Below are 16449 nucleotides of genomic sequence, written 5' to 3' on the forward strand. Positions count from 1 at the left end.
AGAACTTGATAAAAGAATAATAAGATAAGAATTAATCATCCTGAAAGTTTGATATATATGAAATATAAGAATTAAACTTAACGTATCTTGTGTAAAGGAGAGATGAAATGATATAATGTTTGGGAAATATATATATATATATATATATATATATATATATATATATATATATATATATATATATATTTGTTTCGGGTAAGGTGTTGAGATCCTTTATTCAAAACATTCAAAATTGTTCTGAAGACTAGATGGGCTTTTTGATGGTTCTCCATTACCAAGTTATATTGTTCGCTCTCTCTCCCCCTTGTCCTAGTTGTGGGGGTACCTATCAAAGCTAATGCTGTCAAAATGGGTTGTAACCTGTGAGCCAACCCGGCTCACCACGAGTTTGAGTCGGGTTGTGTTTGAAAGAAATGTAATTTTTTATGCGGGTTAATTTTCAACCCGGCTCATCCGGGTTGAACCCGTGGTGATCCGAGTTGGCTCACCAACCACTTAGTGTAATTTAATTATTTATTATTTTGTGTTTCAATATTATTAATTAGCCTTTTTTTATTATATTGTAGATGAGATAAAAAAAAGATGTTTCAAAAGACAAAAATATTATAGATTTATCTATTCAAGACTCTTATAATATTATAGATGGACAAGTGATACAAAAATTATCAATATTAAAAGAAGAAAGAAAATCAGACACTAAAAGAAGAAGAATCAAATTTGAAAATTTAAAATTCAAATAATAAGATATTAAAATATTGAAAATATTTACTTAATATTTTTTATTTAAATTAGTTTTTAATAATATTTCAATTTTAAAAATATCTTTTAATTTTAAAAATTAATTATTGTTTTAGATTTAGGAAATCAAATATTGTAAATATTTTATATTTGATATTATAATTATTTTTGCTTTATATATAAAACACATCAATAAAATAAAATAACAAGTTACTCCATATCTCTTATATTTCTCATATTTCCAAAACTCTTAAAAAATTCCAAACATTTATAAATAAATTATTAAATGAAGTTCAAATTTCATTTAAGTTTAATGTTGATACACTAAAATAATCTTACAATGTGATTTTGTAATAAATTACAGCTAATATAATTTTTAAGATAATTATTACAAAAATGAATAAACTTATTATACATGATAGTTTATTATTTTTTAAGCAAGGTATAGCTAAAAACCATCACCAATTTGCCGAATTGTAAAAAACCCTAATGTGACTTCTACATCTTATAATAAATTACAGAATATTTTTCTCACTCGTTTTATTTTATACTGTAAGTTTTTTTTTTTTAAATATATATATATATATATATATATATATATATATATATATATATATATATATATATTCACTATGGGACTAACTAATATGCTTACCTTAATTGTTGAATCAGTTTTTTTACCTGCATTGTAAAGATATGTATATTAGTTGAACTGTAGTTTGCAAACTAAAGTCTGCATTTTATGGGAGACAATGTTTTATCTTCAGATAATGTTTAATATTAAGTAGTAACGAGTATTTTAAAATTAAAAAAAATAATCAAAATCGAAATTAGTTTCTGAATTTCAAGGGTATCAAACCAAAAAATGACACTTCATGAAAGGCCAAATGAATCAAGTTTTAGAAACATCAAAACAAACAAACATGGTTAATACTAAATCATCTTAAACCATAAACATTATTCTTTGGTTGGAGATCTCATATAAGTTTTATAAGCTTGAGTTGAATTTAAATTTATTATCTTAATATGATATGAGGATTATACGAACATTTAAACCTATATTATGGGTGGGTTGTTACTTGTAGAGAATAAACTCATTATCTAATTACCTTTTAAATTTGAAATTGTTACAGTCAATTGGTTAGATGTTTATTATACCTGAATATATATGTAACTGGTGCTTACACTATGCTGAATAGATAAACAGCTTCAAATTTGATGAGATATGTTAATGGTAGATCACGTCGTCGTGGTAGACATATGTTTCAAACTATATTAATGCTCTGTAAATTGTGGTGTTCTGAAGGAGGAAGGAGCTAGAGTCACTGCTTGTGTGCTCAAGCACTAGAACATGATTTCCTTCTAGGAACTAGATTTTCATCTCTCCCTTTGGAAACAGAATGCCTAACTCTAGCCTTTTCACTGCCTTCCACCCATCTCTTGAGCCTTTCAAGCAACTTTGTCCTTTTTGAAGAACCACTGTCACTGTTATCATGACCACTACGATGCTCATCAAATGAAGGATCGCTGTGCAGTTCGTGCTCTGAGTCATAATGAATGACCACATCATTTCTTCCAAATTCCAATTCTGAGTGGCTTTTATCTTGGTCATGTTGTTGTTCATGAGGCCTCATTAGATCATGCCTTAAACAGGCATTGGTCCACCGCAAGTAAATCAGTTCTTTAGCTTCATCTGCTCGTTCCTTCTTCATCTGCTCTACTTCATCCACAACCTGTTTGTACTCTTCCCTACTTACATCTCCACCTTCAATCTGCAAATGGAAAACCTTATGTTGTAATCATTTGGATCCTTAGAAACTCTCCCTTCAAAGAAACAATTCAATTGGAACACACTAACAATTAAACTAGTTATTTTTCTTCAATTGCTCAATCATGGATTATAGTTCAAAAATATTAATCATAATTATTTTTGGTAACAGCATAAACCTGACACCACAAGTAGATCAAAATTAAATAGATACACCCACCACTACTATTATTTTGATTATTGATTTGAACCGGTAAATGATGGGTTTTATGCATTGCTTACCTTTGAAGCATGTGATTTTTCTGCTGTGTCAAGCTTCTTCAGAAGTTCATTTTTTTCATTCTGCAATTGATCCAAATCCCTCTGCATCTCTTCCATTTTGTCCTCTAATTTACCTATGACATCAACTTTTGTTTCCAAAGCATCACGGCTTCTCAAGATTTCTTCTTCTTCCATTTTTATCTTCAAAGCCTGCTCCTTGGCCACACGGGTTTGTGCCTTTGATTTCCTTGTTAGCTTCTGAAACTTCCTCCGAAGCATTCTATTCTCAGATTTCAAACGTTCAATCTGTTCTACAACTCTGAGATATTGAGCAACAAAACTCTCCAACCTCCTATTCTGTGTCTCCATCGATGAAATCTCCCTATCCAAGAAGTCAACACGCGCAGTCTCAAGTGACAACATGTTTTTTATCTCCCCAACCTCCATTTCTTGCTCTTTCAACCCACAATAACGATCAAGCTGCAAACGCAAGGCCAACTCTTTCATTTGCATACCCTCAATCCTGCTTCTTAAGCCATTAATCTCCTCTTCTAAACATGGGGAACTTTCTGCAACAACACTTTCATTCAAAGTTGTGCTATTTCCTTCATCTTCCATACAAGAGAGGCTATGGCTATGACTATGACAACTTTCTTCATATGAAGGGTCGTGGTGGGAATCGTTTTCATGGGAACTTGCTCCATTTGGTGATAAAGAAGATGTTTTAGAGAGGCTTTTCTTCGCCACGAACCAAGCATAGACAAAACCAGCAAAAGAAACAGCCAAAGGAACACCTGCTTTGAGGATCACTGGCTTCAGGACCTCATGCTTTGATGTTGAGTTTTCCATTCTGAAGAAGAGAGACAAGTATAATTTCAGAGATTTTGTTTTGATAAAAAACCCAATGGAAGACACTAAATATATTGATTTGATTCTTGCTGTGTGTTGCGTTAGCAAAGATTTGAAAGATGGGTTCCTTTTAGAGGAAGAAGCACAATGATATAGCTTTTTGACTTCCCCTGGAGGCCTTCTACACCACCAAATGCTGTCAACTACCTTCTTCTTCATCTTCGGAATCTAATTCTTTTCTGAATTAACAAAATTTTTGGCTTCTTTCCTTCTACGGTAAACCATGCACATTTCTAAAGCTTGAGCATTTACAGGGATATCCATTGGGAATTACCAAAATGAACTGCATTTCGCTGTCAAAAATTATTCCTTGAATGCTGTGATTTCACATAATTTCATTATTAGATCAACTGTAGTAGTAAGTATGATGATTTTGTGTTTCGGGTTTAGGATTTATGTGTCATGATACTAACTAAATCACTATAAAACTTAGATATAGTTTTAAGTCTCCCGATTTAAGATAATTAATTTTACTCTTTTAAAAAAGTTTAGGAAAATTAATTTTTTTTCATTCATTCTTCTTTTACATCATCTTACTTTTTTGAGGCAGGGAGAGTAAGGAAAGGAATAATCCTTCTTTTACTTTTTGTTGTATTTTTATCTACTTATATTTTTTTATATACTAACTATTGATTTTATTTTATTTTTGTGTTAGTGCGTTCTTCATTGGCAAGTTTAATATTATTCTTTCTAATTTAATTTTGGAAAATGTTCCAGAATAAAAGAGATCATATAAAAAAACTTTAGAATTCAAACTCGAAAATCTTTTAACTTAAACTTTATGAAAAAATTATAGTTGACCATGTACTTCACTAAATGATCTGAGATCAATTCTATCTTAAAATAGACTTAAAAAAAGTTAGTTTAGGCTTCTGAATATCCAAAAAAAAAATGTTTTCAAATGAAAAAAAAAAGTTATTAATCTTAGTACTCTCACTGTGAAATTCTGGGATAGAATAATGTAATTTAAATAAATTAAATTTATTATTAGTGAGATATGCTTGAAATATAATTTCAGATTATGAAATCAGTGATTCAATAAACTTTTCAAGGATATATAATTTATCATTTTTTGCTATCGTTTGCTACTTTTATGAAACTTTCTTTCAATATTTGTGATATCCGGAAAAAAGAAGTAAAGAAGAAGTTAACTCTGTTTCGTTTAAATACCTACTTTTAATATTTTCTTCATTTAAATCATTTGAAACCGTATTTATTAAAACATAGACTAAGAAAAATCTTTAACTTTGACTTTTTTTTTATTCGCTTATAAAGCTTTTTTAAAAATTAGGTTATGTTTTTTAATGTCGGTGCTTCAAATTCTGAAAAGTTTAGGGGACCTTTTTTTTTCTATTCTGTTGATAAATAGTTTTAAAAACTTAGTTAAATATTACGAAGTTATTGAGATTCTCAAATATTTATAACTTTTTTTTATAGAACTTAATGTTCTTAATAAAAAAGCTTAGAGTCAAAATTTTGAAAGAAAGTGACGTGTTGATAAAAAAAAATGTTAAATGTTTTTAATTATACTTTATATATAAAAAGTTTCATCGTATCTATATTTAATTTTATTCTATAAGTATATATTTGTTAAATTAAAATAATTATTTTATCAATTATATTTTTTATGTGATTTTTTTAAATTTAATCTTTTTTTAAAATTTGACTATTATTTAAACTTAACCATTCTTTTATTTTAAAAAATACATATAAAATAAACAAAAAAAATTTACAATAAAATTACAAAAATTATTTTAATTTTATAATTATAATAATAATAATTTTATTTTCCTTTCGTAAGCTGACTTGATTTTCAAAATCTAAACTCAAGTACATTTCTTTTTTGTTTTTGCTAATATTTAATGTTTGATAGTTAATTTATTGTGGTGTTCAATAATCCTAAACAAAGCCCCACTTTTACAGGAAAAACTTAAATCTTTAGAATTAGAAGCTTCGTAGTTTAGGATAAACCCACTTAACTTTAAAGAACCACATTTCATCCTTATATAAAGAAGAAACGAATCTTTTTTAAGCTTTAAAGAGTTCGTCTGTTTTTCTACGCAAAAAATGTTACTTTGTTAATGTGTATTTTACTGGTTATTTTATTTTTACATCAGTATCAGTTACTTAATACATCTCGAGTGGTAAACTATTAATTATGTTATTTATAAGAACACAACTCTCCTCTTCTTGTTACAGATTAAATTGATTTTTTATATATATATATAGACTATTTTAGTCATAAAAAACTTAAAACTATATACTTCAATTGCATGATTATCATTATTCTCACTTTAACATCTGATTCAAATAAATCTAATAACAGGGTTTCCAACATGAGCATACAAGAAACTCCTTGCACGGGGATAATGGAAGATTGGAGTAACATCTGCACCAACTGGCTGTGTTGCCCGCAGTCATTATTAAGTCTCTGGAAGCAACCAATTTCTTTCCAGACCAAATCAGGATGCCTTTTTCTTTAGCATAAACTGAAACAGCATCTTTGGTAATTGATATATACTAACATCTTTGGGATGTGATCACCAGTTCACCAACAATGGCATGTGCCAGAAAAAGGACACAAAAAGTCGCATGAACAAATATTCAATTGAGAGCTCTCAAATTCCTTGAATATGAATTAAACTGCAGAAGAATGCATGGGATTAACAAGATCATCTAAGGCAGTTGAGTATCAATAAATTAAATCTCCCCGATGTGTATGTATGATTTTCAGTCACAAACTCAAACTAGAAATCCGAAATCCAATGACGTTACTTTAGAAAACAATCATCTTTCATTTGGCTTGTTTCTAAATTGGCCTTTAAATTGAATGTTAGTTCCTTCAGAAACATGTTTGACACCAATATTACCAGCCCACTTCCATTGACCTTTTCATTGAGTGAAATAAAGACATAAGAACATTGTTTATCCTTAATACAAAAAATGGCACAATCAAAAATACTAGCACATAAAGGACAGTGAACAGAAACACAGAAACATGCCCTGATCTTGCCACACTTATCAAAGTAGGTGCAACAGAAATTGGTACGATTTCATTATATACAACATAAAAATACTGACCACCTGAAGCAAATCAAGAAAGTTCAAATCCGGCATTTGAACTTATAGCATATAGAAGCTTTGCTCTCAAGGTTCCTGGACGTTTGTATGTCGGAAGCTGTAATCATTGAGAAATAGAAAATAAAAGCATAAATAATTCAGAAGTATGACAAATTGACGAGAGATTGCCTGAAAATACCAACAATTTTGTCTTGAGTGACTCCATCACTAAATGGGCATGGCTAGTTAGTGGACATACAAATGTCCGCACTTATTACTAAGAAACCTATTTATATGATATTTTGAAATACGAGATTATGAAAAACTCAAGATTGTGATGCGTACTCATAAACAACATAAAGATCTTGACTTTCAAGCATCTCATGCCAAACCCCAAATACATTATTCATAAAACCTACAAACACCTGTGCTGGAGGCTCCTCACTTCACAAATGTACCGAGGGAGAGTAATTATATGTAGCCTTCCCCCATTGCACAAAGCAACGAAGCAATTTAACAACTAACCAAGGCAAAACTTTACTGTTGTGTCAAGGATCTCCCTCCTTATTCATAGATTTAAAATAATAATAGAAATAAAAAACCTTGGGAATTTAGAAATCAATCATGGTAAACGACTTCTCCTAAGAACAAAGTTAGGAAAGTGTTTCCCTGTTACTATATCAGTAGTACCTTAAGCGTATTGTAGCAGGTTGAAGCTGATGGAAGCCGATCTACATCCTGTCCTCCAATTGTTGCCCAAAGAGGAACATCACAAGCAACCTGTGTAAGTAAACAAATAAACATCAGTGCTAATCAATGAAATAAAGACCTTTTATGATTAAAAAAATGCATCATTTTTATGGATTCATCTAATAACTGGATCTTGATGTTGCATAGGAGGGAAAAAGAATAACAGAAATCCTAGAAAAAAAAAAAAGGCAGGTGACAAGATGAAGGCTTGAGTATCTCATAGCAAGCACTTAAAGCACTAAATATCTAATGGAAAGCTTCTTCATTTGTAACATCGAGAGCAACAAATTATTTTGGATAACTGATTAGAAGAGTTCAAGACGTTTTGCTTCCTAACTCAATTGCGGTGCTTAATATACTCTGCGTGAGCATGAGAAAAAATTCAAATATATTTTAATCATTAAAGGACAGAACAGAGAAGGCTTAGTATAAATGATTTTGAATGTCCATCAAACATAAAAGATTAAGAACATACCTTGTGGATGGTTAGTGGTGGCTGCAAGTATTTGAACCCAAGTAATGGAGCACGAGAACAACTGGTGACAAATTTAAGAAGCATACAACGCTCTTGAGGTTCAAATCCTTTAATTACCTGTACACAATTGGCAGAAAGCAGAAAATGAATAAGGATAACTTAAAATTAGCATCTGCACAAATAATATGAATTAACTCTTAAATATAATTCATAAATATAATTCATGAAGGTGAGAAAAATGCTCAAAAACCACGTGTGTTCAACCAAAAAAATGGAACCTAATAGCCCTTTCTAGGAGAGGAACAGAGGAATGAAAGACCCCTGATTTTTTAACTTTGTATTTTAGGATTTACTTCATCTATAACCTACCGATCTTAAACAACAGAAAATATGAAGAAATAACTTTGACTCTTGTCAAACATCTATATAGTAACACAGCCATTGTATCATTGTATGTATCTGACCTGTTTGAATTCTAGAAGAAATATTTGATTGTTTGTTTGGAAATGAAAAATGAAATTATCTTTTCCTGTTAGTTTTTAGTAGCTCTACCCTCTTCTCGAAGGAAAAACTAATGCCCTAAAGTCCCATAATTATTTTTGACAGAGCTATCCATGGAATGGAATTATTACCATGTCAAGTCCAATTTACCCCAATTTATTAAAAATAATATAATAAAGGACGCAACTTTTTACAACAAATCTTTAATTCTTACTTACAAGCAAAATCAGAAGAAAAAATTTGCAAAATTTTCCACGTATTAGTTATATGATCACCATGCACAAAATTGGGTTTGATACTAGTAAATAAAGCAGAACAGAAGCAATATCATCAGCTTAAATAATTTGTTTTGCATGGACAGTTTTAATACAAAAACAACTGGACAAATATTCATGAGAACTGTACATGTTTGGGTTAGGATCCAAGTACACACGGTTGAATACTTAGTCAAATTACACTGTTAATAACTTTCCACACAATGCAAATTTAATCAATCCAACCGTTGATTTTTATTATATTATCTCAATTATCACATATATAAAAAATAAATAAAAAAAAAGCACTTATTGAGAAGACAATACCTCCCAAAATATCTTGATTGTCCGGCTTCCCTCATTGTAACCACCAGTATATCGAGTGTTATTTTTCAAATCATCAACATCAATATCATAATTGCCACCTGAAAGCAACTGCATTCCTATATAGCTAAGAAATCATGCTGGTAAAATTAACTGACTAAAATGTATTTTTACTATATAAATATTTTTCACATTGGGTGTAGTTGGTGAATAAATGACTCTAGATTTGGGGACTCTAATAGAGTATCTTTCTCTTATTATATTCATTTGAACAAATTAAATAGCTACTTCAATACTGATACAGCGGACAATAATACTAAATGCAGAATTCTGTCACAAAAATGTCCTGATGCCCTTTGTACAAGAAAGAAGAAGAAAGAGTAAATTTGCAAAAGAAAACCATTTCAACACGCTAAGAAAGAGAAGATACCTGATTAAACTCACTAGCATTGAATAACTTCAACCAGGATGGAGATATAAGATCAGTTAACCCTCTATAAAACGCATTTGAAAAGGGCAACATCTGCAATTTCAACATGGTCAAATATATATCCATGATACAACAGAGAATACAGAAGTGAATAACCTGCATTATACTACAGTAAACAATAGTAAAACCTGTTGGTTGAGTTTGTAGTCTGCCATTGCATGCATGTATTGCATCTTGTTCTCGTTCGTTACAGAAATATCTTTGCCACCAGACTTAAGTTCAACCACATACCTTTTGCCCAATGATTCTTCAGTAACTGTGAAATCAAGACAGAGCTCCGTGACATCACCGTCATAATTCTGCATGAATGAGTATGTGAACCTTCCAGTAGAATGGCAAAATGCCAGAACAAAAATACACAGTATCCACTAAAGTCAAACAAACTCAAGCTAAATTTTAAAAACAATCATACAATAAAATGCAGTACGAAGAACATTACTGAACTTTTAAGGATGTCATGAATAATAGTGTTATTGTAGACTTATATAACATCCAGTTACTACACCTAACCAGAAAAAGACATGGACTCTTTGAACAATATTTGTATACAATATTAGTTATGCTTTTCGTAGGATTGCAAATGGACCTGGCTTGTCTACAGAAGAAGAAAAACTGTAGGGGTCAAGCCATCAGCAAACCAAGTAAAAATTCAGAAAACATGGATCCTATTATAAACCAATGAATCGTTTTGAATGTCCTGAATCCTGATTAGTTTTGACAAAATATTTATATGAATTAGATGCAAAACATAATGGATTTTTCTCATGGTTTACCTTGACATACATAAGATTCCTGTATAGCTCTGGATCAAGTGTTGATAATTCATCAAGAAAACTATATCGTCCCAAAAGCTTTTGTACAAAAACATGGGAGAAAGAGTAATCAAGTAATATTCCTTCATATAGAGCTTTCCCGACTACTCGTCCAAGGAATTCAATCATCTGAAGACCATTCTCCAAATATCTGGCAGAAGCAGTTGGAATTAGAAGCCTGTCTGAAGTTGAGGTTTGGGAAAACAGTCCATATCTAAGACAAAAAGGACTAGGTGTCAGTTTACAAAGTCAATTCTTAAAGATGCAATAACCAAGAAATAAAATTGACAAAGTTTGAAATATTTTGTCAAACTTACTCAGGAGCAAATGCTGCTTTTGATAAGTCAGTCAGAAACTCTTTAGATAACCCACCATAGTCTAGGCCAGCCTCAAGAAGACCACATTCACTAACAAATGATACATGGATGGATGACTTCAACCTTGACCCAAGGGAATTTAATTGCCGAAATCCATCTTCAACAATATGACCCCGACGTATTACTATCTCAATGGCTCGTGAACCAGGTTCAGAAATTTCACCGGCCATTTTTCGAGATGCTTTATCCATCTTGATGAATTCACGAAATATCTCAACTCTATTGCAGTGTTTAAAAAGATGATTGAGTTCCTTCTATAATCGATAGTAGACCATATAATGTCTTAAGCTCAATAAATGTCATGATTTTGATGACAAGTTGCAATCAAATATTCCATCTGAACTCAGTTACTCAACTTTTCTTAAAAAAACTCCATCATATTGATCAATACTGTCATTAACAATAGTTTATTCCTATTTATTTTCTTTACTTGTGTCTTTCTAATGTTTATCATATAGTGTATAATTCATACATAAATACAACCACTCATGTAATACAATGTCCATTACTTCATAGTATAAATGAATATTATTTCAAAATGATTTTCATGAGCATATCAAATTTAAGATAGTTTGAAAGATAAAGTGATAATATCAGTAATCTTCTATAGTGTAGTCTGTTTAAAGATATTTCATTTGACCAGCCAACAGTACAAGGAACAAAAAATAATATATGAATGTACCTTGAAATGTTAATTTAGTCTATACAAGCTCGCTCGGTGACTTGACAACCAAATTAAGATCATATTTTTATGTAACTTATAATTTCTGCTCACGTGATAAAATTTAATAAATCGATTCATTTTGGCTACAACACGGATCATCTAGCTCTTCACTTATACCTTATCCTTCAAAGAAATCAATACAATGCAACAACTGAAATGTCATAAGACATAAAGAACAGAATAGCATAATTAGATAAAACATTTATCAGTCTTCTTAATGATCACGGAATCAGTTACCTCTCCTCAAAAGGGAAAACGTGAGGAACAATAGTGACAACAGAACCAACACTCAGTGAAGCTGATGAATAATCATCATGTATCAGGTTGGCTGCTAAAACTTCATGAGTTCTGGCAGCTACAGCAATTGGTGGCCGACTTTTTCTAGCAGGAGAAAGCCACAAAGCAGGAGGACAAAATGGGTGCCTGCAATCCCTTTCATACAGTAAATGTAAGCATCTGATAGCACAATCCATTAGGGACTTATTATGATGACCACCAACATGGGACAAGCCATTATAAACCAATGTATTGAGCATAGATGCAATTTTTCTTTGCTGCTCTATTTGGAATGGAACCTAGAAACATTATATTGCGAAAAGTTAGTTTGAAAATGTGAATTAATTGATAGAAGAAGAACAGGGATAAGGAGCAACAGATCAGTTACCTGTTTCTCATAGAACTCTATGTCATCAAGAACTAAAAGCAGGTGAGAATAGGTCGCACAAAAAAGATGAAGCATAGCAAACATATCCTTTGGAATGCCTTGCGGCCCATTCCTCATAGGTTCTATGTCCCATATATCTGATGAATCGTCATTTGGTCTGCTAGGCTCAGTGTGACTGCTATTAAAGTCAGTGCAATCTGTTGCTGCTCGTGACCTACCTGCAAATTTATGAAGTACATTGACCCACTTATTAGGCCCATCTTTACTGACTTGTTTTTGCATCTTCTCAAAGGCTTTATGTTTGCTGTTTTCACTTATGTAATTATCAAAATTATGTTTGTCTCCTGAAAAAAAGGAACTCTCCAGTACACTCCACAATCTCACAAGAAATTCAGGAGTGAATGATAGCATGTTGAGAACTGATAATGAGCCACGAATTGGACTCAAGACTGAAAATATTCTAAGTACATTAGAATAAAAAAGAGCAACATCACACAATTCTAGATTTCCCAGACATTCCAGGCTACTTGATGGCACAGTCTCAGCCTTGTTTATGGAATCTCTATTAATTGATGCCAAAAGAATTTTAAGATGCCACTGCTGACAAACAGGCCTAAATTGATCCATGTATGACAATATTAAGGATTCATTGGTCGCTTCACCCTCATGCTGAACTGCATCAACTGGGTGTGTTGAACTTTCGTCATTTTGAAGGACTTTCTTTTTCTTTTTGACCCATCCAATATTATCAAGACAAGACAGCAGAGCTTCTGATAGAGTAATAACAACATGGACATACAATCCGTGGTCTAAACCTTGATTGAAGGATTCATTCTCATTCACTGTTGCTAAGCAGATAATGTTAGCAAGGGCCCAACCAACTGGTGGAATAGCCTTGAAAGAGACAGCAATCTCTGATTTGACGAACTCTGACATCTCCATCAAAACTTTCTCTTTCAAAATCTGTCATTGCCTGTCAGAGTTTGATCAGTTCTGATATGTTTTAATTCTAAATTATGAAGTCATATGATCTTATTGACTTGAGTTAAAAGCCAATGGAAGGCATATTCAAGAGAAAAGTTCAAAATCTAATAATTCAATTAAGACTCACTATTTTTAATTCCATCTGTCACGACTAAATATATATTATGGAGGTTTTTCTCTTCACCATCAATAACATAAAATATGTATTTAGGCAAAAAACAAGTTATTAGATAACTAAGGGTGAAAAATTCATCTTTCAATGATTATTTTTCCTTTCATAGAAAAATATGCAGTGTTTTCAGTTAGAATTATTGTATCTATATATTACAGGATATCAATAGTGAAAAATGATTAGAAGGAATATTTAAAAATAAGAGCAGAACAATTATTTGCATCATCATAATTTCAATACTAAATGATGATAATACAAATACAAAAATTAGCTTTAAAGCAAGTTTCATCTTTGATTTTGCAAGCATACAACTACAACATCAAACAATATGTATGGCATTGAAATAAAACAGCAGACTAATAATTTAGCAGGTGAAAATATTCTGCTTTAATAATGATGCTTACCAATAGAGTCTGGAAGCATGGAAACAAAATAGATTTGTGCTTTAAAGCTGGTAGAAGAACAAGGGGGAGATGTTGCACTAGCCAAGGTATAGTCAGCAGATAAAGAATATACTGCTCAGCAGCATAGTTGAAATCCAGCGTATGAGGCACTTCTGCATCATAGTTTATCAGATAAAATGGCCGTACAGCTAAAGTTATTACACTTGCAGTAATGAAAAAAATTTCATCTGCCTGGGTGATGGTCTTTGACTGGGAAGAAGGATTTTCTAATGCACTAATATATCTGCCAATAGACACATAACAACCACTTTTATCACTGCCCATGAACTGAATTAAATCTTTCACTGCTAAATCTGCATCAAAGTGGTTGTCATTTGTTATTCCTTTCCATCCTTTCAGATCAGTTAACATTACAAGAATACGCATAGCGAGAGATGTAACAACAGGAATATCTTGGGCCCCGGAAGGGCGTTTACTGAACTCTGAAAGAATAACAAAACTAAGAAAAGTCAGCTTGCGTGCCTGGTATCTCCATATTCTTCTTTCTTCAGTTGTACCAATTGCCAAAAAGCAAAAGTTCAGCTTTGAATCTAACCAAAGACAAAAATAGACCCCTTAGTAATGTATTAATTACATTAAACAAAAGGAAAAATGGGAAGCAAGGAGGGGGGGGGGGGGGGGGGGGGGGGGGGGGGGCGACAGTCCTTTTGAACTCTCAAAACTAAGATAAAATAAACTGACTTGAATAATCGGAAAGTCAACTTCAAATCCAATAAAATAACATCCAAATAAGAGGATATACCAGAAGATTTCAGGCTTTCCAGTACGACGGTAAAGCACAGTTTCATAGAATCTATTCTCTTGAAGTGGACCTTCGGAGGCTGAGTGGAGATAAGGGTAATAAAGAACAGAAATGGTCTCAACAAATTGTTTGAAATCCAATCTGCTGTCATTACACCTGTATAATGACTCACTGCCATCTCCCACTCTTGCTGAAGTTGTAGAGAAACTGCCTTTGTGACCTTGAAGCGCCTCCACACTCTCTGTTAACAACATTAAAAATAGCCCTTATTTCTCCACTTTGATCCAACAGAAGGTACAAATGAAAACTATAATGTACTAACAAATTGCAGTTCCAACTTTCTAATGTTGTGTTTACAGCATAGTAGGCCTCAAGTGTACAAACTTTTGTTTTCAATGACTCTAAGTTCATCGACTTCATGTTTGGAACAAAAGTAATACCAAACATAGTCTAAAAAAGTACAAAGAAATATCCTAAGAAAATTTGGACATTAAATTGCATTTCACTTTGTAACCCATTGCTTCTATAAGCAGTCAAGAAATGACACTGAATGAACAACAGCTCACAAACAAAAAAATTGACATAAAAGGGAAGTCACAACACTGACTCCATTCTGAAGTCTAGGGAAAGTAAGATGTACACAAGTTGTGAGCATATAGGGTGTTTCCACAACCAGAATTCATGGCGAAGAGATCACATCAAGCTACAATTTTTCAACTGGACCGAGGTTCACTAAGAAACATGGAAACTTCTAAATGTTAGTATATCACTCAGATTATATCATTCCTCCCCCTATACTTGCCTAATAGTTTTCTGTTGTGAAAGAAAGTTGTCACATACAGTTGCTATGCAATTGATTACTTTTACTCCTTTACCAGATTTCTAACTTACAGTTGAGGCTCGCTCATCTACAAATATGACAAACCACAGCTATGTCAAAAAGAGAAGAATAATAGTTTTACAGATTCATTTTTTTCTAAACCTTGGAGTTTTCTTTTCTCTCTCAATTTTCTCTTCTCGTGAAATCATAACGTGTCAAACCCATATTAGTGTTTAGGCATTGCATTAACACTTTGATTACTTCTAGTTTTTCTTTTTCTATAATTTCACATCGCTATAAAATTCAGCACAATAGATAAATTTTAGCATTTTATCATGTCTACAATGACCCATACTCATTTAAAACACGAATGCTCTCCCTTTGCACAATATTTTTATTCATACTAATTTTACATGACTTTTGTACAAGTCATATGTTTCCTCTGCATAAGACAATCTTGTTTGAATGAGAGAAAGACCATTTCATGCAGTAAAGTTCTCCCTCCGAATATTTAATATCACTGGTTACCTAGGTTTCGAATTTGAAACCACTGATGAAGGTAAATTGTCCTTGAGCTCAGTGATAAATTAAGTTTATACATGCTATAAGCTTGTAGTGCCACATAATGTTTAGAATTTACCGTATTCCCGCGCCCAAGTGGCGTCTTAACTTTTAAAATGAAAGAAATTGAAAGAACCTGAATGAAGAGAGCAGCAGCAGCAGCTCGTTTTGCATAATTGCGAAGTTCTCTTTCCTGAGAGACCTTCTGAAGAAGAGCGTCTCGCGTTATCTCCTTCGCACTTGCTCCTCTCAGCGACACCTTAACGGCGAAATTAACAACAAGCTCCATAATCAGAAAATGATGAAAATTTAATTACTTGAGTAATTGATCGCGGAGGCAAATCGAGCGCAGTATTCATGCGAAATTCAGGAACAAGATTGATTGATTGCAGGTAAGAAGAACGAGTGAGTACCAACCTGCTGCTTACGAGGTGCGTCCATGGAAATCACATGCGGAGGTCAGCCACGATTCTCAATTCCGTTTCTTTCCCTTCTCCATCGCCCTCTTTTTCTTTGCTTTATTTTAAAGTTAATTTCGCTGTAAAAAAAACAAAACAAACACGGAGAAGTATGTTTTAAGTTTTATCGTCACAAAAGTT

The 16449-nt window shown here is 32.3% G+C and overlaps 2 protein-coding genes across 7 annotated transcripts; both read right to left on the bottom strand.

Annotated features, from left to right (window-relative positions):
* Positions 1-1934: 1934 nt before the first annotated feature.
* LOC108322418 (protein CHUP1, chloroplastic) lies at positions 1935-4037 on the bottom strand. The gene is made up of 2 exons (XM_017554494.2): positions 2789-4037; positions 1935-2510 (listed from the first exon to the last, which is right to left on the bottom strand). Exons 1-2 carry the CDS (start codon positions 3833-3835, stop codon positions 2076-2078), a joined length of 1482 nt encoding a protein of 493 aa, XP_017409983.2. The 5' UTR covers positions 3836-4037; the 3' UTR covers positions 1935-2075.
* A 1881-nt stretch (positions 4038-5918) lies between these two features.
* On the bottom strand, positions 5919-16409 carry LOC108322443 (E3 ubiquitin-protein ligase UPL7). 6 transcript variants are annotated; one of them, XM_052872748.1, is made up of 16 exons: positions 16268-16409; positions 15987-16109; positions 14470-14710; positions 13668-14257; positions 12923-13070; positions 12108-12325; positions 11681-12018; positions 10660-10938; positions 10304-10556; positions 9659-9829; positions 9471-9563; positions 9044-9151; positions 7962-8078; positions 7427-7516; positions 6758-6854; positions 5919-6319 (listed from the first exon to the last, which is right to left on the bottom strand). In XM_052872748.1, exons 1-15 carry the CDS (start codon positions 16289-16291, stop codon positions 6771-6773), a joined length of 2877 nt encoding a protein of 958 aa, XP_052728708.1. In that variant the 5' UTR covers positions 16292-16409; the 3' UTR covers positions 5919-6319; positions 6758-6770. The 6 variants fall into 6 exon arrangements, 5 of the variants coding, with proteins under 5 accessions (XP_052728708.1, XP_017410027.1, XP_017410026.1 ...); XM_017554538.2 differs by having other exon boundaries at positions 6761-6854; positions 12108-13070; XM_017554537.2 differs by having other exon boundaries at positions 12108-13070.
* Between the last annotated feature and the right edge of the window lie 40 nt (positions 16410-16449).

The sequence above is a fragment of the Vigna angularis genome, chromosome 2 (genome assembly GCF_016808095.1).
Source record: "Vigna angularis cultivar LongXiaoDou No.4 chromosome 2, ASM1680809v1, whole genome shotgun sequence".
Lineage (NCBI taxonomy): Eukaryota > Viridiplantae > Streptophyta > Magnoliopsida > Fabales > Fabaceae > Vigna > Vigna angularis.

Bases quoted from the DNA above. Each gene is read 5' to 3' on its own strand.
- LOC108322418 (XM_017554494.2), bottom strand. From the start codon at position 3,835: ATGAAGAAGAAGGTAGTTGACAGCATTTGGTGGTGTAGAAGGCCTCCA. The intron at 2,511-2,788 runs GTAAGCAATGCA...TTCCATTTGCAG, and splicing joins AAAAATCACATGCTTCAAAG to ATTGAAGGTGGAGATGTAAG.
- LOC108322443 (XM_017554538.2), bottom strand. From the start codon at position 16,291: ATGGACGCACCTCGTAAGCAGCAG. The intron at 13,071-13,667 runs GTAAGCATCATT...AGGCAATGACAG, and splicing joins CATGCTTCCAGACTCTATTG to ATTTTGAAAGAGAAAGTTTT. The intron at 10,557-10,659 runs GTAAGTTTGACA...TTTTTGTCTTAG, and splicing joins AAAGCAGCATTTGCTCCTGA to ATATGGACTGTTTTCCCAAA.